Source organism: Macaca fascicularis, chromosome 3 (genome assembly GCF_037993035.2).
Source record: "Macaca fascicularis isolate 582-1 chromosome 3, T2T-MFA8v1.1".
NCBI lineage: Eukaryota > Metazoa > Chordata > Mammalia > Primates > Cercopithecidae > Macaca > Macaca fascicularis.
The window spans coordinates 170,209,941-170,235,320 of NC_088377.1; the positions used below are offsets into that span (position 1 = coordinate 170,209,941).

Below are 25,380 nucleotides of genomic sequence, written 5' to 3' on the forward strand. Positions count from 1 at the left end.
GGCTGAAATCTACCTCTAAACAGATAGGCTGAGTTTGCTTTTGGATCCAAGTGCACCAGCCTTGACTGTGTTGACCTTATTCACGTGGCTTGTTACAGACCAGTAATGGACCATTTTTTTCAGTTGCTGGCCTGGCAGTTTTGTTTTGGAGACAATTTTTTATTTCTGTGCATTAGCCCTGGGCACACACCTGGCTAAGTCCAGAGTTCTGTGTCTTTTTAACCTTTTGCTGGATTTCTCTGCATTTTCTACAGAAAGATTGTAAGTAAAATAGATGGCGACAAGGACGGGTTTGTCACTGTGGATGAGCTCAAAGACTGGATTAAATTTGCACAAAAGCGCTGGATTTACGAGGATGTAGAGCGACAGTGGAAGGGGCATGACCTCAATGAGGACGGCCTCGTTTCCTGGGAGGAGTATAAAAATGCCACCTACGGCTACGTTTTAGGTAGGTCCCTACTATCTGGGGGAAAAAGCCTTGTGGAGCTGGCACCTTGAAACGTAACTGTTTTGTCTTGTAGAATGATTGTAGATAAAATAGACGCGGATAAAGATGGGTTTGTGACGGAGGGGGAGCTGAAATCCTGGATTAAGCACGCCCAGAAGAAATACATATATGACAATGTTGAAAACCAGTGGCAGGAGTTTGATATGAACCAAGACGGCTTAATCTCCTGGGATGAGTACAGAAACGTGACTTATGGCACTTACCTGGGTAAGGGGCAAGATGTCAGCCTGGCAGAGACCATGGTCTTGAGTCAAAGAAACAAATGGGTCACACAGTAAAGGAAAGGAAGCTTATCTTAAATACTTTAATTCAGTGCTAAGCTGATTCCCTTTATTAATTTTAAATTTGTATATTATGTATTTTTACATATGTTTAATTGTCGTTTTCTGAAGTCTGGTATCTTCTACATTTTTAGCATTTTACATATATTTTACCATTTTTTCTTTATGTCATCCCTCATAGAGACAATTTTTGGAGTAGATTCATTTAAAAGAATACGTTGGGCCGGGTGCCGATAGCTCACGCCTATAAGCACTTTGGGATGCTGAGGCGAGACAATTGCCTGGGCCCAGGAGTTTGAGATCAGTCTGGGCAACATAGGGAGACCCTGTGTCTACCAAAAAAAAAAAAATTAAATTTAAGTTAGCCAAGCATGGTGGCACATGCCTGTCCTAGATACTCAGGAGGCTGAGGTGGGAGGATCACTTAAGCCCAGGAGGTTGAGGCAGCTGCAAGCCATGATTGCACTGCTGCGCTCCAGCCTTGGGGACAGAGCAAGACCTGTCAAAAAAAGAAAAAAGACACTATAAGGCTACATAGTTCCAACAGTGCAAAGCAAGGGGCTTTGAGATGTCTCTTGACATGGTCCCAGTAAAGTGTTGTACCTAAAATTCAAACCAAATTAGATTTCTTTATGACTGGTGAGAAGTCTTTCCTTAATAAAATAGCTTTCCTTGATAAAATTCAACTACTTCAGTATGTCTGCTTACTGAAGTTTGGAAATGAAAATTTCCCATTTGTTTTCTCTGGCACATGAGTTTATCAGCCTGCTTTGCAAATGCTTTAAGGCAAATAAATGTTAATTTGATTGCTTTTTGTTGATTTGATAGCTTGTATGCTTGGGCCACCTGTTAGTAATTTTCTTTTACTTGTAACACTTGCCTGCTGCTGAATACTAGGCAGTGAGTCTTACTGAGTTGATGACCCAGGGTGTTTTTATTCGTGAAATTCCTCTGTTGTACATGGTTACAGTTTAAGACCAGAACGTATTAATATAAATGGTACTTTCTCCATTTTAATCCTGGAAATTAGGCAACCTTCTGGGTTAAAGCAAGCGTTCTCTGCCACTGACTAACAGTGAGTGTATAATGGATCTGTTTCCCCACAGATAGCCAGCTGTCTGCGTTAATTACAGGACTGCATGCATTTCTGGTGAAGAGACTTTTATTTCTGTGTCAGGCTTGTTCTCTTTCCTAAGACTAAAGTGGCACTCTCTCTCAATGCTTGACACTTAGCCAAGAACCAAACATATCCTTCACCCAATTAAGAACACATGTATTAAACAGCACAGATGGAGAGGCATCCTGCTTCTTGTTCTGGCTGAGACCCAACACCTTCCTGATTTATTTGGAATTAATGATAAATATAAAGCAAAGAGTAGGCTATTGGTGATCTAAACAAAATGTTGTGTAAATAAATCTCAGCTCTGACCTAGACACTCACTCGCTGCCCAGAATGATTCTTCAGCGCTGTGTATGATTATGTGCATAAAAATCTGTTGAGAGCTCTGTTGCCTCACAGGGCAGATGATTCAACGTAATGGGTATTTCTGCTGCCTGAGACTGCATAAGCTGAAGCACTGTCTGGAGAAGCAATGTCTTTATAAGGCATCTTTCCCCAGAGGCATGAGGGTGGACAGCACTGAGGGGGTCATGAGTTGGCTTAGAGAAGTGAGGAGGAGTATTTGTTACTGGGTGTTCTTGATTCAATTTGGAGTTCAGGTATAAATCATCGTAGCTCTTAGTTAAAATCTGTCTCAATGAATCCAATATCCATGAGAGAAAGGTTAACACTGTCTCTGCCACAAGTAAAATATGAAATACTGAGATCTACCCTGCCTATAGCAAAACTAGATCAAGAGCCTACCTAAAGCTGTATACAGGCCAGCTAGGGCCAGAACTGGTGCTTAGGATAAATATGGCATTCCAAGCAGAGCTATAGGAATATAGGTTTTGTCATTAAAAATAAAGTTTTGGCCAGGCACAGCAGCTTCTGCCTATAATCCTAGCACTTTGGGAGGCCAAGGCAGAAAGGTTGCTTGAGTCCAGGAATTCAAGACCAGCCAGGGCAACAAAGCTAGGCCCCATCTTTACAAAAAATATATATATATCAAAAAGTAGCCAGGAGTAGTAGTACTTGTCAGTAGTCCTAGCTACTTGGGAGGCCGAAGCAGGAGGATTGCTTGAGCCCAGGAGTCCAAGACTGCATTGAGCTATGACTGCACTGCACTCCAGCCTGGGCAACAGAACAAGGTCCTGACTATAAATTAAAAAAAAAAAAATGTATCTTCCTATTTCCATCCTTATGTATGTATGTGCATGTTGCTATTAGGCTATTTGAGTCCAGTCAACATGTTTTACCCCAAGGGAAGAGAGCACTTATGTAAGAATTTAGTCTTAAAGTATGTTGTCTTGTTATGTTTCTTATTTATGTTACATCGTACTGAAACTGTTTAGAAGAGACACCTTAGTATCTGAGAAAGGCTTGTTTGCCTTATGTTCTCCATCTCAACCTATTATGGCTTTGAGAGAGAGAGAGAGAGAGAGAGAGAGAGAGAGAGAGTGAGTGTGTGTGTGTGTGTGTGTGTGTGTGTACGTACGTACAGGATCCCAAAGCCTTATGATTCATTAAGCTGTCTTACTGAATTTTTGATACTCAATAAAGAATGAAGCTTCAAAATGCTCAACTCTCAAAATAGTACAGTAGTTTTGTCTTTGTTTCTTTAAACTGTGCTTACAGTGTGGAAAGATTGAACAGTCTCAAAGGTCAGCAGTAATGATGTTATTCTTAAAGGGGCCCTGTGGGTCTTTTTTATAAAACCAGTGTCATATCCTTGTTATGTAATCAGTGTTGCAGGAACAACAATTTCTTAACATTAATGTGGTGTCTTTTACTTTTTAAAATATCTTCACCAAAAAATTTTCATGTCTGTTATCTTAATTCGGTTTATACAGGAACTCAGATTGGAAAAAAATTTTATTACTTTTCTGCAGTTAACTCCACATCTTTTCAGCTTAAAAAGCTTAATTTCGGCCAGGCGCAGTGGCTCACGCCTGTAATCCCAGCACTTTGGGAGGTTGAGGCGGGTGGATCACGAGGTCAGGAGATTGAGACCATCCTGGCTAGCACAGTGAAACCCCGTCTCTACTAAAAATACAAAAGAATTGCCAGGCATGGTGGTGGGCGCCTGTAATCCCAGCTACTCAGGAGGCTCAGGCAGGAGAATGGCGTGAACCCTGAAGGCGGGGCTTACAGTGAGCCGAGTTTGCACCACTGCTCTCCAGCCTGGGCGACAGAGTAAGACTCCATCTCAAAAAACAAAACAAAACAAAAAACTAAATTTCACTTTTCTATATTCTTATATAGAGACTAGGTAACTGCTGCTTGTGTAGCTCAATGTCATAACAGATGGGTAATTCCAAATTCAATTTGGTTGTAATCTAAGGGGTTTTTTTTTTTTTGTATGCCTTTGTCAAGTCATTATTGGCATAAAGTGAACTGTATGTATTTAAGTGCACAATTGATGGGTGTTGACGTATGTATTTACCAGTGAAACCACCACTGCAATCACGATAATGAGCATATCCATTATCCCCCCAACATTTCCTCATGTCCTTTGGTAATCCTCATCCTCCCCATTCCCCTGTCCATAGGCAATCACTCATCTATTTTCTGTGACTTTAAATTCGTTTGCATTTTCTGGAATTTCACTTAAATGGGGGTGAACAATACCTGTAACTCTTGGTAGATTTCTGCGTTGACTGAAAAAAAAAGAACATGACCTTCAAAGCGGTGGCATTCTATTGCTTGAATCCAAGTGTCCATTATATGAGGTAGAAGGCCTTTGGTTTCTATCTTCTTAATGGGATCCTAATGTTTAATAAAAATAGCAATAACTGACATTTATTGAAAGCCAACTATGTGCCAGGCATTGTTTCTAAGCACTTAGATATATTTTCTCATTTAAACCTTATAACAATCCTGTGAAGCTGGCACCATTGCTATCTCCATTTTACAGATAAAAGAGACAAAGGCACAGGCCAAACAGCTAGAAAATGGTAGAGTTAAAACTCAGACAGTGTGGGACTTGAGAGCCACCACTGCCTTCCAGATGTAACTAGAAAATTCAAGCCTTCTAGCAGCCTTAATACCAATAGTGAAGCATAACAGTGAGTTACATAGTTCAGGAGCCAGAGTTCCCTGTGAACTTGGAGCTGACTCTGACATCCCAATACTGGAGCTGTAGCCCAAGACTAAGTGTCTTTGTACTGCTGCAGTTTTACCTGTGTAATCAGTTATTTCTTCATTGCATGGTTTATCTTTATTGGAAGTTGATTTCCCACCTCACACATTTTCATGTTTTCTGAAAGCCTTTTAAGATTTGACCTACATTTTTGTTTTCTAGATGATCCAGACCCTGATGATGGATTTAACTATAAACAGATGATGGTTAGAGATGAGCGGAGGTTTAAAATGGCAGACAAGGATGGAGACCTCATTGCCACAAAGGAGGAGTTCACAGCTTTCCTGCACCCTGAGGAGTATGACTACATGAAAGATATAGTAGTGCAGGTGGGTGAGAACAAGGATTCTGAACAGGGACTCAGTTCCTCTTTTTGTGGCTTATTCTATCTTTCCCCTTTAGCCTTTCCTGTGTATTTGGCAGAGTGATATGCTATATAAGTACTGGCCAAATTCAGAATCCAAGGTCTGTCACTGTTTTTCTGTGACCTTGATCAAGGTGCCTTGGGCATTCTGTTTAGTATGCTAATACCTCTATCATATAATATATTTTGCCATTTCATTGGCAGCTCCATATTGTAAGAATGGGGGAAATCCTATTATTTAAAATATCCCATGACCAATAGTCAGACATCGAGTAATAACAGTGATACTAAAGAACTCTCACAGAAGGCAGTTACTAATAACATAGACTATCTATAGCTGTACACATAATCACTGGTCACATCTCCTGTTAGTGTGACTTTCGCATGACTAAGGCTACCAGGTGGGCGGGATGGGATAGTTTGTCATTAAGCAGTGTCAATGTTCTGCCAGGAAGACTCAGTTGTTCTAGATTGAAGCATAAGAAATTGCTCATGTTTTACCATTTCCTGGCTAGAAATGGTTTTAACCATACAGACACACATACGTACCTACATACATACATATATGTATGTGTATGTTTAATGAATAATAAATGTTTGCCTAAACTAGATACTTTACTTTCTTCTGGCAAATTCAGAGACTAACTTAATAGTCTCTTCTTCTTCTTTCCTGTTTAGGAAACAATGGAAGATATAGATAAGAATGCTGATGGTTTCATTGATCTAGAAGAGTATATTGGTAAGTCTCTGCTTCTAATGTTTTTCTTAGAAAAACTGAGAAGCGCCGGGCGCGGTGGCTCAAGCCTGTAATCCCAGCACTTTGGGAGGCCGAGGCGGGCGGATCACAAGGTCAGGAGATCGAGACCACAGTGAAACCCCGTCTCTACTAAAAATACAAAAAATTAGCCGGGCGCGGTGGCGGGCGCCTGTAGTCCCAGCTACTCGGGAGGCTGAGGCAGGAGAATGGCGTAAACCCGGGAGGCGGAGCTTGCAGTGAGCTGAGATCCGGCCACCGCACTCCAGCCTGGGGGACACAGCGAGACTCCGTCTCAAAAAAAAAAAAAAAAAAAAAAAGAAAAACTGAGAAGCTTTGGAAGATGTATTTGCTGGCCAGGCACAGTCGCTCACGCCTGTAATCCCAACACTTTGGGAGGCTGAGGCGAGCGGATCACCTGAGGTCTGGAGTTCAAGTCCAGCCTGGTCAACGTGGTGAAACCCTGTCTCTACTAAAAATACAAAAAAATTAGCTGGGTGTGGTGGCGGGCGCCTGTAATTCCAGCTACTCAGGAGGCTGAGGCAGAAGAATTGCTTGAACCCAAGAGGCAGAGGTTGTAGTGAGCCGAGAACACACCATTGCACTCAACCTGGGTGACAAGAGTGAAACTCTGTCTCAAAAAAAAAGAAAGATGTATTTGCCCATAGAAACAATTTACCCCAAGGGTCAATTCTCACTAGCTCATTAGCTGTCACCAGATCATTAACCAGACCAGTGTGATAGTGGGTTGTGATAAAGTGTCCATAGCCATACTGCCTAATCAACATATAAATGTGAGCCCGATATGTAATTTTAACTTTTCTAATAGCCACATCAAAAAGTAAAAAGAAACAGATGAAATTTCAACAGTGTGTTGAAATTCTAATACTGTAATTTCCACTTAATATAAATTATTGAGGGTTTTTAAAATACTTATAGCACATCCCAGCCACATTTCAAGTGCTCAGTAAGCACCTGTGGCTACCATCCTCAACAGCACAGATATAGCATGTCCTGCATGCTCAATGGAACTGATGGTAAAGAGTTGCAGGGAGCCCAGACTGACATAGGGAAACCCAGGGAAAGGAGATAGAGAATGGATTAAGAGATGGATAAATAAATGACGGGGAGGTGCTAATCCCTCTCGTAGCCATTCCTTTTTACTGTGTTCTGTTCATATTTTCTGTCTGATTCTCTGACTACTTTACTTTTGTTTTTTAAGTTTCTCCCTTTTGACATTTCCCTTTTTAGTGTCTAATTTTTCTTTAAAAAATTGTTTTGGATGTCACACCTTCAAGGCTAATTTCTCCCAAGTAAAGCTCTGTTTTATTATCATCAGACTAATTTTAAGATATTCTCATTGCTTAAAAAGAAAAAAAAAAGCTGTCTTTCTTACCAAGTAGTTGAGCAAATTGTTTCCCAATTACTGTGACAGAAATTAAAATGAGTAAAGGAGCTGAGTGTGGTGGCATACCCAGTTACTTGGGAGGCTGAGGCAGGGGGATCACTTGAGTCCAACAGTTCTGGACTGTAGTCACAAGTTCATCATCAATATGGTGACCTCCTGGGAGCAGGGGATCACCAGGTTGCCTAAGGACGTGTGAACCAGCCTAGGACAGAATCAGAGCAGGTCAGAACTGTGCTAATTAGTAATGAGGTTGTGCCTGTGGATAGCAACTGTACTCCAGCCTGAGCAACATAGCGAGACTCCATCTCTTTAAAAAAGTGAGTAAAGATGGAAAGTATAAGACTGTTACTACAAATGTCATTGTTACAAATACTTTGTTTAGAAAGATATTAGATATTTTAATATTTCACATACTTATCGGGAATAACTTATTCTAGCACACCATGGGTTTTGTGTTTCAGATAAACCCGTTTGTTTTTAGACCTCTGATAGTTATCTGAAATGTTTATTTTAAGCCTGAAAGGAAGACTTAATCCTTACCTCTGTCACCTGTCATTAAACTGTCTGGAGCAAGTCAGTTACTCCAATTGAATTACTCCTTGACTGTTCACCTTTCTTTTCTTAGGTTCAGTGACGTACTTTGAACTTTTCTTAAAGAAGGATGAGCAACAGAAGATAGGATAGGGTGTTTCCCTAAACGTTTTTTTTGTTTTGTTGGTTTTTTTTGGAGAAGTTTATCAGGACAGTGGATAAATGCCTAGGTGCATTTACTGAGCCCAGGTTGATGTTTATAGGGTTTTCTACTTTTAAATGATTTATCTTTTTATTCTTGGCTTTTGCCATTTCATTGCCATTGCTAAAACTGAGGAACTCTTTTGAACCTCCCAAGGAGAGGAATTTGTATAACTGTTAACTACGTCACTTATCAAGCATTGAGGCCAAATAAGGAGATATTTCTGTCTCCCTGTGTGTCATATAGATTCATGGACAGAGGAGTTATATTTTGAAGCTACCAAAGCTACCTTGTGCATGTATGCTTTTTTTTTTTTGTACAAGTCAGTAACTAATGCAAATACTTTTACATCTGGGGTGCTGGGCTTTGTAAACCTAAAATTCTCCCAAACAGTTATCTTTCAACTTCTAGTGCCCTGTTGAAGGAGATCATGAAGAAACAAAGTTCTTCGCCTCATAAATTTAGCATTGAAAAGAAGCCCCCATCAGTGCCTGTGGAAACATAGGGAAAGAAGAAAAGAAAAAAAACCACCCAAAGTTATGCTGATAATTATTTTTATTTTTAAAATCTATTATAGAGCATTGCAGACATACACGATTTTTTTTTTTTTTTTTTTTTTTTTTGAGACAGTCTTGCTGTGTCGCCCAGGCTGGAGTGCAGTGGTGTGGCGTGATCTCCACTCACTACAACCTCTGCCTCCCAGGTTCAGGTGATTCTTGTGCCTCAGCCTCCTGAGTAGTTGGGATTACAGGCATGCACCAGCATACCTGGCTAATTTTTGTATTTTTAATAGAGGTGGGGTTTCACCACGTTGGCCAGGGTGATCTTGAACTCCTGACTTCAAGTAATCTGACCGCCTCAGCCTCCCAAAGTGCTGGGATTACAAATGTGAGCCACCGCACCTGCCCCAAAATTAGAATAGTATAATGAATCCCCATGTACCCATGCCTAACCTCAACAACAACCAACTTACAGCCAGTTTTTTTCTCAGCCACATCCACTTCCTTGCTTCCTTCTTACTTTGAAGTAAATCCCAATCATTATCTCATTTCATCTGTAAACATTTAGGTATATATGTCTAAAATGTATATGTGTTTCTAAAAACATTTTTTTAAAGGTAATATCAACCCAAGAAAATTAATAATCCCTTCAAATCATCAAATAGACTGAATCTTTTAAAAATAGAAATTCGGCCAAGCATGGTGGCTCATGCCTGTAATCCTAACACTTTGAGAAGCTGAGGTGGGCAGATCACAAGGTCAGGAGTTAGAGACCAGCCTGACCAACATGGTGAAACCCTGTCTCTACTAATAATATAAAAATTAGCCAGGTGTGGTGGCATGTGCCTGTAATCCCAGCTACTCAGGAGGCTGAGGCAGGAGAATGGCTTGAACCCGGGAGGCGGAGGTTGCGGTGAGCCAAGATCGTGCCAGTGCACTCCAGCCTGGGCCACAGAGCAAGACTCCGTCTCAAAATATAAAATAAAATAAATAAAAATAGAAATTAAAATAGTTTGTCATCTTTAGTCACCTAGCTTTAAAATGCACTTACATTGTAGTGTATTGTGTATTCTAACTTCCTTTAAAACCATATCTTTTAAGCATGTATCTATTTCCTAATTCAGAACTTTCTAATCCGTATCCTGTGAGTAAGTCTTCTTGGCCTTCAGGACAGCTCGGGCAGGGACCTGGTCCAGTAGACCATACAAATACTACATTTTCTGAATGTGCTGTAGCATGGGAAAAAATTGGCAAGTCCCGCTTTGAGGAACTTCTCTTGTGAGGTTAAGACAGAGGAGTACTTCTACCCTTAACACTCAAGGTCAGGAAAGTGGCAGCACTGACTAAATACCTTTGCTTAGAACTTGCAGGAACTATTTAGACTTCTCTTTAGGTGTTTTCCCATACCTTACATGCAATGCAGTTACACTTAACTTAGATGTCATATAACTCAAGCATTTTCAGACTTGTTCACTTACATAACTCCTGATAGAATTTGACCAACAGCTTTCCCTTTGTGTTTTAAAGCTGGCATCTGAAATATTTAATTAAGAAATTTAAACAGTTATAAAGAATAGCCTCTGTTGGGCCGGATGCTGTAGCTCATTCCTGTAATCCGAGAACTTTGGGAAGCTAAGGCAGGTGAATCACCTGAGCCCAGGAGTTTGAGACCAGCCTGGACAACATGGCGCAACCCTGTCTCTACAAAAAATACAAAAAAAAAAAAAAATAGCCGGACATGGTGGCGTGTGCCTGTAGTCCCAGCAACTCAGGAGGATCACTTGAGCCTGAGGGTTTGAGGTTGCAGTGCACCGTTATTGCACCAGTGCACTCCAACCTGGGCAACAGAGCAAGACCCTGTCTCAAAAGAGAAAAAGAATAATCTCTGTTGGTGATAAGCGTTGATATTTTGGAAGTAATTCTGAAAGAAATCTATAAAATTTAAATACAAAATACCGTAGCAACTTCTATAATTTGAACACGCCAACTTTAAAAAGATAATCAGGAAATTTAAATTCAGTCTGGGTATTAGATGATACCAAGGAATTGATTTTGTAAAATATGAAAGTGGCATTGTGGGTATATAAGAAAATATCCATAATTTTTTACATTTATTTTCTTTTCTTTTCTTTTCTTTTTTTTTTTTTTTTTTGAGATGGAGTCTCGCTCTGTCGCCCAGGCTGGAGTGGTGCAGTCGCCGGATCTCAGCTCACTGCAAGCTCCACCTCCCGGGTTTATGCCATTCTGCCTCAGCCTCCCGAGTAGCTGGGACTATAGGCACACGCCACCACGCCCAGCTAGTTTTTTGTATTTTTTAGTAGAGACAGGGTTTCACCGTGTTAGCCAGGATGGTCTTGATCTCCTGACCTCGTGGTCTGCCCGTCTCGACCTCCCAAAGTGCTAATTTTTTACATTTCTTAATAGTTAAAAAGGAAATGTTTCTTTGGTACTGTATTTTTTTTTAAAGTTATGGTGTTTGGTAAGCAGCAATGTGACCATCACTTAATTGCCCTTTTTTTTTTTTTTTTTTTTTTTTTTTTTGAGACGGAGTCTTACTCTGTGGCCCAGGCTGGAGTGCAGTGGCCAGATCTCCGCTCACTGCAAGCTCTGCCTCCCGGGTTTACGCCATTCTCCTGCCTCAGCCTCCCGAGTAGCTGGGACTACAGGCGCCACCTCGCCCGGCTAGTTTTTTGTATTTTTTTTAGTAGAGACGGGGTTTCACTGTGTTAACCAGGATGGTCTCGATCTCCTGACCTCGTGTTCCGCCCGTCTTGGCCTCCCAAAGTGCTGGGATTACAGGCTTGAGCCACCGCGCCCGGCCAATTGCCCTTTTTTTTTGTTTAAATTTATAGGGATTTGGGGATATTTATACTACTTATCAGTCACCACATGGTATTGTCTTGAAAAAATAAATGAATAAACTGTTCACCAACTTGGACATTTTACACTCTTCCTATTTCTTCTTCTTTTTTAAAGACAAGAGTCTCATTCTCTTGCCCATGTTGGTGTGCAGTGGCCCAATCACAGCAGCCTTGATTTCCAAGGTGGGGAGATCGAGTGATCCTCTCACCTCAGTTGGGACCACAGAAGAGCATCACCACACCCAGCTAATTTTTGTTATTATTATTATTGTAGACATGGGTCTCCCTACGTTGCCCAGCCTGGTCTGGAAATCCTGGGCTCAAGAGCTCTACCTGCCTTGGCCTCCCAAAGTGCAGGGATTATACATGTCAGCCACCTGGCCTCCTACTTCTTTTTTTTCTTTTTCTTTTTGAGACAGGGTCTTGCTCTGTCGCCTAGGCTGGAATGCAGTGGCGTGATCATGGTTCACTGCAGCCTCGACCTCCCAGGCTCAAGCCATCCTCCTGCCTCAGCCTCCCAAGTAGCTGGGACTGGAGGTGTGCGCTACCATGCCTGGCTAATTTTTGTATTTCTTTTTTTTTTTTTTTTTTTTTTTTGAGACAGAGTCTCACTCTGTCACCCAGGCTGGAGTGCAGTGGCCGGATCTCAGCTCACTGCAAGCTCCGCCTCCCGGGTTCACGCCATTCTCCTGCCTCAGCCTCCCGAGTAGCTGGGACTACAGGCGCCTGCCACCTCGCCGGGCTAAGTTTTTGTATTTTTAGTAGAGACGGGGTTTCACTGTGTTACCCAGGATGGTCTTGATCTCCTGACCTCGTGATCCGCCCGTCTCGGCCTCCCAAAGTGCTGGGATTACAGGCTTGAGCCACCGCGCCCGGCCATTTTTGTGTTTCTTGTAGGTGTTTTGCCATGTTGCCCAGGCTGATCTCAGGCTCACGAGTCAGCCTTCTATTAGATACATTTGCAGTTTACTTCCTCAACAGAATTATATTCTGACATATTTTGTCTTGAAAGCCTTAGTCATTTTGACATTCTTATTTGCAAGAATATTGTGTATGTAAGTTGAAATATGGAAAATGGTTTTCTGAGATTTGGCTCTTAAGTGTTTTTAGAGTCTTCTGGGTTAAGTTACTATTACAATTATTAATACACAATTGAACAAAATAACATGTATTGCAAATGTTTTATGTTTACATATTTTTTAAATGCATTTCTTTGACACTTTTTTTTTCCAAATAGTTTCATATCCACGGGTGACAATTACTTATCGCTAGAGTGAAACGGGATTCAGCATCAATTCCTAATTTTTATTTTTAGAGGAAGTACTAACAGACCTTGTTTACATTAGTAAATAAGTTGATGGAAATGGAAGTTTTGTCATAGCAATGTCGCTTAGTTCTTGGAACTCCTTTTGAGTTACATGCCAGAAATCATGTAATATATCATCAAAAATTATGGGGTTTTTTTGTTTGTTTTAAGGTGGAGTCTCGCTCCGTCACCCAGGCTGGAGTGCAGAGGCATGATCTTGGCTCACTGCAACCTCTGCCTCCCAGGTTCAAACTATTCTCCTGCCTCAGCCTCCCCAGTAGCTGGGGATTACAGGCGTGGGCCACCACACCCAGCTAATTTTATTTTTTATTTTTAGTATGGATGGGGTTTCACCATGTTGGCCATGCTGGTCTCAAACTCCTGATCTCAAGTGATCCACCCGCCTCAGCCTCCCGAAGTGCTGGGATTACAGGCGTGAGCCACTGCATCCGGCCCAAAAATTATGTTTAATGATCCCTTAGCTAAAACTCAGGCCATTTTTCAAGGTTTTTTTTTGTTTGTTTTTTTGTGTTTTTTTAAAGCAAATAATTTAAAACCTTTTGACATGCAGAAGAATTTATTCATTTTTTTCAGACATTTGCATTCTGAAGACTGACACTAGTATTTCTTTTTCTTTTTCTTTTCTTTTTTCTTTTTTTTTGAGACGGAGTCATGCTGTGTCGCCCAGGCTAGAATGCAGTGATATGATCTTGACTCTCTGTAACCTCTGCCTCTTGGGTTCAAGTGATTCTCCTGCCTCAGCTTCTCGAGTAGCTGGGACTACAGGCATGCACCACCATGCTCAGCTAATTTTTGTGTTTTTAGTAGAGATGGGGTTTTTGCCGTTTTGGCCAGGCTGGTCTCAAACTCCTGACCTCAGGTGATCTGCCTGCCTCGGCCTCCCAAAATGCTGGGATTACAGGTGTGAGCCACCATGCCCGGCAAGACCCTGGTATTTCTAATTGTTTCTTTTTCATTATCTTGGAGCTTTTTACGCTCTAGTTTCAAAATGGATGAAAATATGCCTTTCTTTTATAAAGTGGGACAAGGGCAGTTGTGAAAGCGGGGAGATGGGGAAAAAACCATGATGGCCAGAGGTACATTCTTATGAAGATCAATTTTTGGAAAAAACTATATGTGGAACTGAGTATCTGGAATTTGATTCTCTCTTGACTGACCTTTCTCAATGTACTCCTTGACAGTGTTCCTGTTTCCCCAGGGGCATGCTTGTCCCAACTGAAGGCCACTGGTATAATGGACTCTTTGTAGTAATTGGGCTACACCTTTCTAAAACAAGTGGTCTAGTTTAATTAGCTACCTTAGGGTGAAATAAAATGTAGGGAACGAGTCTAAATCTTTCTTGATGGTAGTTCTCTCCTCTTATTTCTGCATTTATTAAGGTATAAGGACGCCTTGCTCTCATGTGACTTAAAATCAGCAGCTGGAAATATTCTTGTTGCAAGATAAGTAATTAAGCCTCAGGAAAATACCTTGCTTTCTAAAGTCTCTCTGGCCTAAAATACCCTCGCAGCTGCCGTTGGGTTCCAAACAAATGGATGAGGAAAAAGGGTTAGGCCAGATTAGCATGAGGCAGTTTTTGGGAAAAGACAAACCCTTCTTTTGTATGTATGTCTGTGTGCCCAGGTGACATGTACAGCCATGATGGGAATACTGATGAGCCAGAATGGGTAAAGACAGAGCGAGAGCAGTTTGTTGAGTTTCGGGATAAGAACCGTGATGGAAAGATGGACAAGGAAGAGACCAAAGACTGGATCCTTCCCTCAGACTATGATCATGCAGAGGCAGAAGCCAGGCACCTGGTCTATGAATCAGACCAAAACAAGGTAAGTCTGGCCAGGCCCACACAATCTATCCTTGATTGAAGTATGCTTCTAGGGGATCACCTAAACAGTTTATGTTAAGGTGCAAAGAGCATTTAGGGTCTTAATTAGTCTTAAGTCAGCCAACTATCTGAATCTGGTGATTAAAACCTTTCAGGGCAGCACTAGCTATCTGATCTCATTTTAGAAATCCCTTTGCCCAGTGCTGATAGCATTGTAGGAAATCTGGCTTCAGAAAAGAGCCTTTGTGTGTAGCCTGTGCCCAGCATGCATCATCACGTATTTTTAGATCCCCAGGAATTTTTTTTTTTTTTTTTTTTGCTTTGTTACTTCATTTGTTCCTTTACCTGTCACAGGCCCATTCTTTCTACTCAAAGCTGGTTGTTTCCTTCTTAAATCAAATATGCTTTTTTTTTTAATTGGGTCCTTTGTGTAGGCTATAAATCAGCTTTTCTTTGGAGCCTGTTCAAATTGTCCTTGATCAATTAGTTATCTGAGGTATTTTGTTCAAAGTAGTGTCCCTAAGCCCAGTCACCTGTGTCGGAGATTTGAATGCCCTGCTTGGAGTAAGCTGAAAATCAGTCTAAAAATGGAGATTTTTAGTGTTCTGAGTATACTTTTGTCTAGGCTAGTCTTCAATTTCAAATTCAGTTTTTTATCTTAGAGCCTTTTTAAGTGTTGATCTGCTTTAAGTTCTTGCTCAAAGTCACTTTAGTAGCCAGGTGTTGTGTCCTGAGATGTATGAGAAAAGGAAATGCATGTAGTCATCCCCGTCTAGGAGATGTTCCATATTTTTCTCTAAAGGGAGAGTTTTCTCCTCATGAAGGCTTTATTTCTAGCATTGAGTTGTTGTGTTATATTCTTTCCACCCTTTCACTTTTAACTTTCTTGATAAAAGAAATGTTTAATGGGCCTGGCACGATGGCTCACGCCTGTAATCCCAGCACTTTGGGAGGCTGAAGCAGGCAGATCACCTGAGGTTGGGAGTTCGAGACCAGTCTGACAAACATGGAGAAACCCCGTCTCTACTAAAAATACAAAATTAGCTGGGCATGGTGGTGCATGCCTGTAATCCCAGCTACTCGGGAGGCTGAGGCAGGAAAATCACTTGAACGCGGGAGGTGGAGGTTCCGGTGAGCTGAGATTGCGCCATTGCACTCCAGCCTGGGCAACAAGAGTGAGACTCAGTCTCAAAAAAAGAAAAAGGGGATGTGTAATTGCTCTTTTCTTCCCTCTTTGTATGTATGTGGGGGGAATGAGGGCTGAGTTCACACTTAATTTAGTAGAAGTGAGAATCTTAACTCCTGATTAACCCCGATTCTTCTATAACAGTGTTTCTGAATTTTTAATGGGAAATATGTTCTGCTTCAATTCATTGCTATCTCTAATTTCAGGATGGCAAGCTTACCAAGGAGGAGATCGTTGACAAGTATGACTTATTTGTTGGCAGCCAGGCCACAGATTTTGGGGAGGCCTTAGTACGGCATGATGAGTTCTGAGCTGCGGAGGAACCCTCATTTCCTCAAAAGTAATTTATTTTTACAGCTTCTGGTTTCACATGAAATTGTTTGCGCTACTGAGACTGTTATTACAAACTTTTTAAGACATGAAAAGGCGTAATGAAAACCATCCCGTCCCCATTCCTCCTCCTCTCTGAGGGACTGGAGGGAAGCCGTGCTTCTGAGGAACAACTCTTATTAGTACACTTGTGTTTGTAGATTTACACTTTGTATTATGTATAACATGGCGTGTTTATTTTTGTATTTGTTCTCTGGTTGGGAGTATGATATGAAGGATCAAGATCCTCAACTCACACATGTAGACAAACATTAGCTCTTTACTCTTTCTCAACCCCTTATATGATTTTAATAATTCTCACTTAACTAATTTTGTAAGCCTGAGATCAATCAGAAATGTGCAGAAGAGAGGAAAGGAAAAAAATATATACTCCACAATTTATATTTAGAGAGAGAACACTTAGTTTTGCCTATCAAAAAGTCCAACATTTCATAGATAGTAGGGGCCACATACTACATTCAGTTGCTACACGTCCAGCAACTGAACCTGCCATTACCTGGGCAAGGAAAGATCCCTTTGCTCTAAGAAAGCTTGGCCCAAATTGATTTTCTTTTTCCCCTTGTAGTACTGACTGTTGGCTAATTTTGTCAAGCACAGCTGTAGTGGGAAGAGTTAGGGCCAGTGTCTTGAAAATCAATCAAGTAGTGAATGTGATCTCTTTACAGAGCTATAGATAGAAACAGCTGTAAAACTAAAGGAAAAATACAAGTGTTTTCAGGGCAAACATTTTTTTCTCGGTATGCATCTGTTGAAATGCTCACGACTTAATTATTTGCCTGTTGAAATCACTGTAAATGCCCCAATCCAGTTCCTCTTCTTCCCGGGTGTGCCAAGGAATTAATCTTGGTTTCACCACAATTAAAATTCACTCCTTTCCAATCATGTCATTGAAAGTGCCTTTAACAAAAGAAATGGTCACTGAATGGGAATTCTCTTAAGAAACCCTAAGATTAAAAAAAGACTATTTGGATAACTTATAGGAAAGCCTAGAACCTCCCAATATAGTGGGGATTTTTTTCTTCTTTCCTTTCTCTTTTGGACAATAGTTAAATTAGCAGTATTAGTTATGAATTTGGTTGCAGTGTTCTTATCTTGTGGGCTGATTTCCAAAAACCACATGCTGCTGAATTTACCAGGGATCCTCATACCTCACAATGCAAACCACTTACTACCAGGCCTCTTCCTGTGTCCGCTGGAGAGCTTGAGCTCACACTCAAAGATGAGAGGACCTACAGAGAGGGCTCTTTGGTTTGAGGACCATGGCTCACCCTTCCTGCCTTTGACCCATCATACCCCATTTCTTCCTCTGTCCTTCTCCCCACTGCCAAAAAAAAAAAAAAAAAGGAAAAGTTTATCATGAATCAACAGGTTTTCAGTCCTTATCAGAGAGAGAGATGCGGAAAGAGCTAAAGAAACCACCCTCTGTTCCCGACTCTACTTCACCCATATTTTATGCAACACAAACACTGTCCTTTTGGGTCCCTTTCTTACAGATGGACCTCTTGAGAAGAATTATCGTATTCCACGTTTTTAGCCCTCAGGTTACCAAGATAAATATATGTATATATAACCTTTATTATTGCTATATCTTTGTGGATAATACATTCAGGTGGTGCTGGGTGATTTATTATAATCTGAACCTAGGTATATCCTTTGGTCTTCCACAGTCATGTTGAGGTGGGCTCCCTGGTATGGTTAAAAAGCCAGGTATCATGCAACTTCACCCCAGCCTTTGTACTGAGCTCTTGATAATGGATATACTCTTTTCAGTTTAGCCCCAATATAGGGTAATGGAAATTTCCTGCCCTCTGGATTCCCCATTTTTACTGTTAAGAAGACCAGTGATAATTTAATAACCTACCAACTCTGGCTTAGTTAAGTGAGTGTGAACTGTGTGGCAAGAGTGCCTCACACCTCACTAGGTGCAGAGAGCCCAGACTTTATGTTAAAATCACGCACTTGAAAAGCAAACCTTAATCTGCTAAGACAGCAGGAGGCATTGTACGGTAATCTTGAATGATCCCTTTGGATTTTTTTTTTGGTTTAAATCAAGCCTGAGGCTGGTGAACAGTAGCTACACACCCATATTGTGTGTTCTGTGAATGCTAGCTCTCTTGAATTTGGATATTGGTTATTTTTTATAGTGTAAACCAAGTTTTATATTCTGCAATGCAAACAGGTACCTATCTGTTTCTAAATAAAACTGTTTACATTCATTATGGGGTATGTATGACCTTCATTTTCTAAGAAATAGAACTCTAGCTTAGGAGTATGGATGCTGTAAAATGTCAGAAAGGGAACTCTCCTTGAAGTTCTCCCAAACTCAGAGACAGCACTGCCTTCTCCTAAATGGTTATTCTTTTCTCCCTGTTTTCTGGTATTTTCTAGCATCCTTCTCACCAGAGCCATGACCTTTCTTTACTTCCATTAGGCTGTATAACTGGAGAGACCTGCTGCTCGTTATATAATTATCTCATACCAAACACAAGCGATTCTGAATGTGCACACACGTTTATCTTGATTTTTATTTCAAAAAGGCTCTTTTTGGGGGGCCTGGAGGGAGAGTATAGAGCATAAGGTAAAACAATTTTATTTAACATTATGGTATTGTTTACAAATGGTACTAAGACATGCAAATTCATTTTGAGAACCTCAAGAGAATTAAACTATTAACTTTAGTAAACACACAGTTTAAGACAAATACAAAGGTTTAGCCAAATGCAATGGGGAGGAAGCACCTGGAATAATTTGTGCTTGCTCAGGGGCTTGTGGACATGGCTGTTCCTGCCAAAGCTGTAGCAGTTATCCAGAAGTTCTTTCAAACATATTTGGGACCACTAAGGTTTTTTGTTTTTGGGGGTTTTTTTTCTTTATGTCTTTCCCATTTCTAAGGTGTTTTCTTAAGTTTGTTCTAATTCAGTATATATCATCTCAGAATGGGTCCCCAGCAGGAAAAAAAAAAAAAGTTACTAAAAAGGAAAGTATCCATACACTGAAAACTTAAAGCCATATTCCTTTTTAGTTGCCTTGTATGTAAAAATCAGTTCTCCAAGTGCTGTGAATGGTGCCACTTAGGAGTAGAAACTGATGGTTGTTGAAATGGCCTTTTTGTGGTCTGAAATAGACCCAGTGGAAACAGTAGCTTTGTAGGCAAGAAGGCAATAGTAAGAAAATGAAAAATTGACTCCCCAAACTGCCATCACTCCTCTTACCATCTTTTTTGTGTTTTTAGTAGTTTGGTTTCTGACAGAGACAATAGAAACTTACTTAAAATTTAATTCTAGTTGTTGCAAACAGGCCAATATTGGGTCCTCAGTTGGGGCCAACTTGGCTAGACGAGACAGTAGAAACTTCTGTTTTCTGGGAGCTGCTTATGTCGGATTCGTCTGTCATGGCCTTCCCACACACCATCTTCATGATGTGAGCTTGGAACTGGAGAGAAAGGCACAATTGGAGATAGCCTTGGCAGACAAGGAAGTATGGGGAAAAAGACCTCATTCTGTGTATCACCAAAGCCTTGCACAATGCTTTGTACCAGAATGCCCTTACATGGTTCTGAATCTATCTTCCCCGTCGTCAAAACTATCTAGATTCCAGTCTAGAACAACTCCAGGGTCTATGGTAATCCTAAATACTCTGGTCAAGTCTGAGACCTCACTGTTCGTAAATTCACAAACCATCCTGCTTCATAAAAGCACTGCCAACAGAGGCCCCTCCATTACTAGCAGGTGCTCCCAGCTGGAAAGGACTGCCAATTCTGTTCTATCCAGGGAGGTTTCAAATTATTTTTGAGTCTACCTCTGGGATTGAGGAAACAATACCATCTGAAAGTAGGGTTTTTGCCACTTAGGGTTTGGTGTTTGGTGTTTATTACCTCAGATTTCAGGATAAGGGGATAGGCAATCCCCCAGTACCTTCAGATGATAAGATATTTTAGAGATTTATGCATGTGGTACGATTTCTGTGCTTCACACATGCTCATGCAGGCTAAAAGTTGGAAGGGAAATGATTAAGAACTTATTAAATGAAAGGACTGGAAATTCAGAGGAATCTTTTTTTTTTTTTTTAAGTTCCAGGATATATGTGCAGGATGTGCAGGTTTGTTACATAGGTAAACATGTGCCATAGTGGTTTGCTGCACGAGTTTTTCAATAAAGTGCTTTCGCTCATCCTGTTCTTTGGAGCAACTTCGTTTTCCTGACTCAAGTTCTTTTCCTCTGGGGTTCTATTTTCTCATCTTGATAACCATGCCTTCCTCCCTGTGCTTACCAAGGGCTTCCCAACCTCCTCAGGGGTTTTGTGGCTTCCCTCGTCTACTCCTAGAAACCTGAGTAGAGTCCAGGGTGCTCCGAGTTAAAAGTCAAGAAGAACCAGGGTCTTCTGGACCACAGGAATGTGAATAGAGAGCTTTACCTGCTTATTCATGAAGCAGTAGATGATGGGATTGTAGATGCAAGCACTCTTGGAGAAGAATGCAGGAATGGTGACAAGCCGTAAGTCCAGCCCATGGTTACGGTTGTTGACCATGTACATGGCAAAGGCTGCATAGGGCACGTAGCAGACACAGAAGGATCCTACCATCACAACCACCATGCGGCTCACCTCCCGTTCAGCCTTCTGGGTCGTAGCTGACTCCTGCTGCTGAGCTGCAACCTGGGGTGAAGACAGAGAGCATCACATCCCTCTTTTTCCTGGCCCTCTGGATGCTTTTTTTTTTTTTTTAATTTTTTTAATTTTTTATTTTATTATTTTATTTTAATTTTTTTTTTTTTGAGACTGGAGTCTTGCTCTGTTGCCCAGGCTGGAGTTGCAGTGGTACGATCTCAGCTCACTGAACCTCCACCTCCCGGGTTCCAGTGATTCTTTTGTCTGAGCCTCCTGAGTAGCTGGGGTTAAAAGCGCATGCCACTGCACCCAGCTAATTTTTGCATTTTAGCGTTTTACGATGTAGGCCAGGCTGGTCTGGAACTACTGACCTCAGGTGACCCGCCTGCCTCGGCCTCCCAAAGTGCTGGGATGATAGGTGTTAAGTCACTGTGCCCGGCCTCTGGATACTTTTCTATGGGATGGGGGAGGGGACGTCCACTCTGAATGCCTCTTTTCTGCCCCATCTCCTGGCCTAGTTCCTTTGGATCTCCATCATTCTCCCTCCTCCCACTTCCTTTGCTGCTTTTAGATACCCTCTCTGGCTATGGACATTTCTAGGCATCTTATGTTCCAGAGCACTCTTCCTTCTCATGTGGAGCCCCAAACCCATTCCTCCCTGACTATCAAATGCCACTCACAGCTTTCAGGGCCCTCAGCAGCTGGGTGTAGGAGAAGCAGATGAGGGAGAGAGGCACAATGAAGCAGAAGATGAAGAGGAACCACGTATAGGACTCGCTGCGGTATTTGGTGCCCACGGTGTACCAGTCAGGGCCACAGGAACACTGCAAGCCCTCAGGGATGAACCTGCAAAGGACCAAACACTTGCTCACTGGACTCTCCACAAGAGTTAGTGCAGTGGGAGCTGAGATGCCTGGATTGTGTTCTCCACTTAGAACCCAGAGACTGCCCAAAGACTTCAAGCAGTGGGGTTTTCTGTCCTGACTGGGAGAAGCTACAGCAATTCCAACTGCAGAGTAAACGCTAGCACTCGTCTCCCACTGCCCTTTCACCTCATACTACAACTCTTTAAAAAGTAGAGGTCAAAGATTAAATAGTTATACCCAAGCTCTCTTTCCACCCACATCAACCTGAGCTAATTAAGTCAGCATCGCTGCCCTGCACTCTCACCGGCTCCAGCCAAAGAAGGGTGGGATGGAGACGCCAATACCAATGGTCCAGGTAGCCAGGACCACCGTCAGTGCATGCTTGGAGCTGAAGCGGAAGTTGCCGAAGGGCTTACAGATGACAATGTAGCGCTCAAAGGCCAGGAAGGCCAGTGACCAGCCTGTCACCAGACCTGTGGTGAAATGTGAGGATAATGGGGTAGACAGGGCCCCACCCAGCCTGGCTGGCAGAGTGGCAGACAGATTGGGTGGAGCAAGCACAGAGAGACAGGACTGGACTGACATTTGGAGTGAAGACACAAACATCCTATTTTGGCCAAACTTGTAGTCTGGGTTGCTTTGTACCCCAGTATTTTAAAAAGCACCAGACTCATTTCCCCCAGACTCCTCTTTAAGGACCCCCTCCAGTGGAGTAGCAACCTTTGCCTTCCCGTAACCCCTTTTCCCCTGCAGTACCTGCTACAGTGCCCAGGAAGGCCTCGAAAGCACAAACATGACGACCAAAGACGAAGTATCCTTTACAGCTGTTGACAAAGACAGGGAAGACAGAGAAGATGCAGAGGAGGAAGCCTCCAAAGGACACGTTGACCAGAATGTAATTGAGGGGCTGCCGCAACTTTTTGTAGCGCACTGTGGCCACCAGCACCATGGCATTGAGTGGAAACCCTGCAAGGAAGACAGTGCCCATGAAAGCTGCCTGGAGGTAGAAGGCCCAAACAGGGGCAATGTGGTACTGAGGCCCATCCCACGGCTTCACTGAAGAGATATTTTTGAACAAATAAAATTCCTCTTCCTCTGACATCTTTCTCATGGATGCCCCACACCCCCCTCTGAGTCCTCTTATAGGTGATCCTCCTACCCCAGAAAACCCCTCCTCTGAAAACACTTGGGCTCTGTGAATGATCAATACTAATCCTAAACCTCCCAAGGACAAAGTTTGGGATTAGAAATCGCTAAACCACTACCTAAACCTTGTGTGGCCCCAAAGCTGATTGTGTTCTTCAGAGGATAAGATTGGGCTCAAATAATCTGGATATGCAATGCTGGGTGCTGGAATGAATAGAAGTGAACTCCCTGAGGTCTGGGAGGTGCTGACCCATATTCACTGAAGATGCTTCCACCTTTTTGCTGTTCTTTTAATGGGGCTATAGAAAGGGCACGCCTTTTGTTTTGGCTTCTGGCACAACTGTATCGGTTAAGTTTTCCTCACCTCATCTGCCCCTTTGTGGAAGGTGCCCATTTTAATTCTCCTGAGAGGCTGGGAACCAGCCTCGGGCTGGAGGAAAGGGCTGGGAGTGGGGAGTGCCCTGGAAGCACATCAGTAAACAGCCTTGATGGAACAGGACTTAGGCAACTTGACAATGCCTAGAGGTCTAGGGCATCCCTGAGCCAGGCTGCCTCCATTTCTTTGTGTTGAATCTACTCAAAGAGTGTGCCTTTCCTACTCAGACCTCCAGCCAGGGAGGCGGGTCTGTTCACTGTCCTCACGCCATGTTCATGCCCACCCCTACCTTCAGCTCAACGAGTCACCACAGTCTTCCTCCTGTCTGTTCACTGAAGTCTTACCTAGCCCTCACAGCCTACCTCACAAAGACCTCTTCTGTGCAGCCCACCCCAGTGACAAGTTCCACCTGCACTTGTACTCAGTACTACACTTTAGGCTTTATGAATGAATCTTTTCCACCTCAGCAGATCATAAATATATAGATGAGTTAAATGTGACACGCTTTAGGTATAAATAAGTTAAAAAGTGAAAGGACGGTCCAGTAATGGCAGAAAGGTTTATTAGATGAATGCACCCTTAGGCATTGTAAACTGGACACAATATGAAAACAACTTTTTGAAAACACCTAAAGTATCCAAAGCAGGCAGAAACTGAAAGGAACTCAACTCTTCAATGAAAAGAAACGTCTACATTGTTTTTTGGGTTTTTTTGTTTTTGTTGTTTTTTCCCTGAGTGTACTCCTGAGTAAAAATGGCACAGGATAGCTAGAACTTGAGCAGAAAGCCCCAGCCTTTTTTGGCTTGAAGAGTCAGAGGACAGAAGACAGTTTGGGGCTCCAGAACACCTGAAGGTAGATTTCCTGGAATGAAGGAAGCCACAGAAGGCGAAGTCTTTAAATCTGCATATAAACTCCCCTCAAATCACAGGCTGACTGCTAAACTGGATGGAGGAATTTCCAAGAGCCCAGTAAAAGACAACCACTGGAGGTCTGAAAGAGCTACACAGATTTTGACTGTAGAGTTTGAATTTGAATCCCAAGTCAGAGGGTCTGGGTAAACACTTAGGGCTTTCCACTTAAAACTCCCAAAAGGCACACCATAGAGCTAAAATCTATATCCCAGGACTAAATATTTGTTCTGAGAGTAAGGGCAAAGCCAAAGCTAACTCACACTAGCAAAAGATAAAACCAAGCCTCAGCAGGTTCAAGGTGATCAACTAGTAAGTTAACTGCTTATTAGAACAAAAATCAACACTCCTCAATGGAAGATAATCCAGTCTCTAAAGTTCACTATCTACAATGTCTAATATACAATGAAAAATTATAAGGCATATGAAAGAAAAAAAAACCCAGAGGAAAATATGACTCATAGCCAAAAGAAAAAGCAGTCAGTAGAAGCAGAACCTGAGATGACCCAAGAAGTTGGCACCAGCCGAAAAATCTTTAAACAGTGATATAAATATATTCAAGAACTGAAAGGAAAAAGATGATCATCGTGAGTTAATGGATCTCAACAGAAGAATGGGAAAAATAAAAATAACCAAATGGAAATTCCAGAACTGAAAACTACAACATGTCCAATGAAGAATTCACTGGATGGCTGAACAGCAGATTGGACAGCAGAAGAAGGGATCAGTGAATTTACAGATAGATCAATAACACAAAGATATCTGGAAAATTCCCAAACGCTTATGAATAAGCAATATACATCTAAATACCTTGTGAGTCAAAAGAGAAATCATAAGGAAAATTTGAAAGAATTTGAGCTGAATAACAATAAAAAAAAGTATTGGAAATTGAAGGAGGCAGCTAAAGCAGTACTTAGAGAAAAATTTATAGCTTTAAGTATTTATACTGGAAAATAAATGTTTAAAATTTAAACTTTCGCCTTGAGAAGCTGAAAGAGTGAATCAAATCTAAAATAAATAGGGGGAGATACTAAAAAGCAGAGCATAAAAAAATGAAATTTAAAATGAATAAAGAATGGAGAAAAATCAATGAAACCTGACAC

The 25,380-nt window shown here is 41.7% G+C and overlaps 2 protein-coding genes across 5 annotated transcripts in view; one reads left to right on the top strand and one right to left on the bottom strand.

Moving 5' to 3' along the window:
- The window catches only part of CALU (calumenin), a 33,842-nt gene extending 15,251 nt beyond the window's left edge, over window positions 1-18,591 (top strand). The window contains exons 3-7 of one of the 4 annotated variants that reach the window (XM_045388426.2): window positions 255-448; window positions 5,193-5,359; window positions 6,073-6,133; window positions 14,601-14,800; window positions 16,192-18,591. In XM_045388426.2, coding sequence (XP_045244361.1) covers window positions 255-448; window positions 5,193-5,359; window positions 6,073-6,133; window positions 14,601-14,800; window positions 16,192-16,296 — 727 coding nt within the window. In that variant the 3' untranslated portion in view covers window positions 16,297-18,591. Of the gene's footprint in view, window positions 1-254; window positions 716-5,192; window positions 5,360-6,072; window positions 6,134-14,600; window positions 14,801-16,191 lie in introns of all 4 variants that reach the window. The other 3 variants (XM_005550712.4, XM_074035944.1, XM_074035945.1) reach the window with 3 other exon arrangements.
- On the bottom strand, window positions 17,293-22,961 carry OPN1SW (opsin 1, short wave sensitive). The gene is made up of 5 exons (XM_045388425.3): window positions 22,603-22,961; window positions 22,151-22,319; window positions 21,661-21,826; window positions 20,789-21,028; window positions 17,293-19,807 (listed from the first exon to the last, which is right to left on the bottom strand). The coding sequence occupies exons 1-5, from the start codon at window positions 22,955-22,957 to the stop codon at window positions 19,688-19,690; spliced, it is 1,050 nt and encodes a 349-aa protein (XP_045244360.1). The 5' UTR covers window positions 22,958-22,961; the 3' UTR covers window positions 17,293-19,687.
- Window positions 22,962-25,380: the final 2,419 nt, after the last annotated feature.

Coding starts and splice junctions, on each gene's coding strand:
- OPN1SW (XM_045388425.3), bottom strand. CDS start 22,957: ATGAGAAAGATGTCAGAGGAAGAGGAATTTTATTTGTTCAAAAATATC. Junction 21,827..22,150: donor CCCTTCTTTGGCTGGAGCCG/GTGAGAGTGCAG, acceptor GGTCCTTTGCAG/GTTCATCCCTGAGGGCTTGC. Junction 21,029..21,660: donor TGCTGAGGGCCCTGAAAGCT/GTGAGTGGCATT, acceptor TCTTCACCCCAG/GTTGCAGCTCAGCAGCAGGA.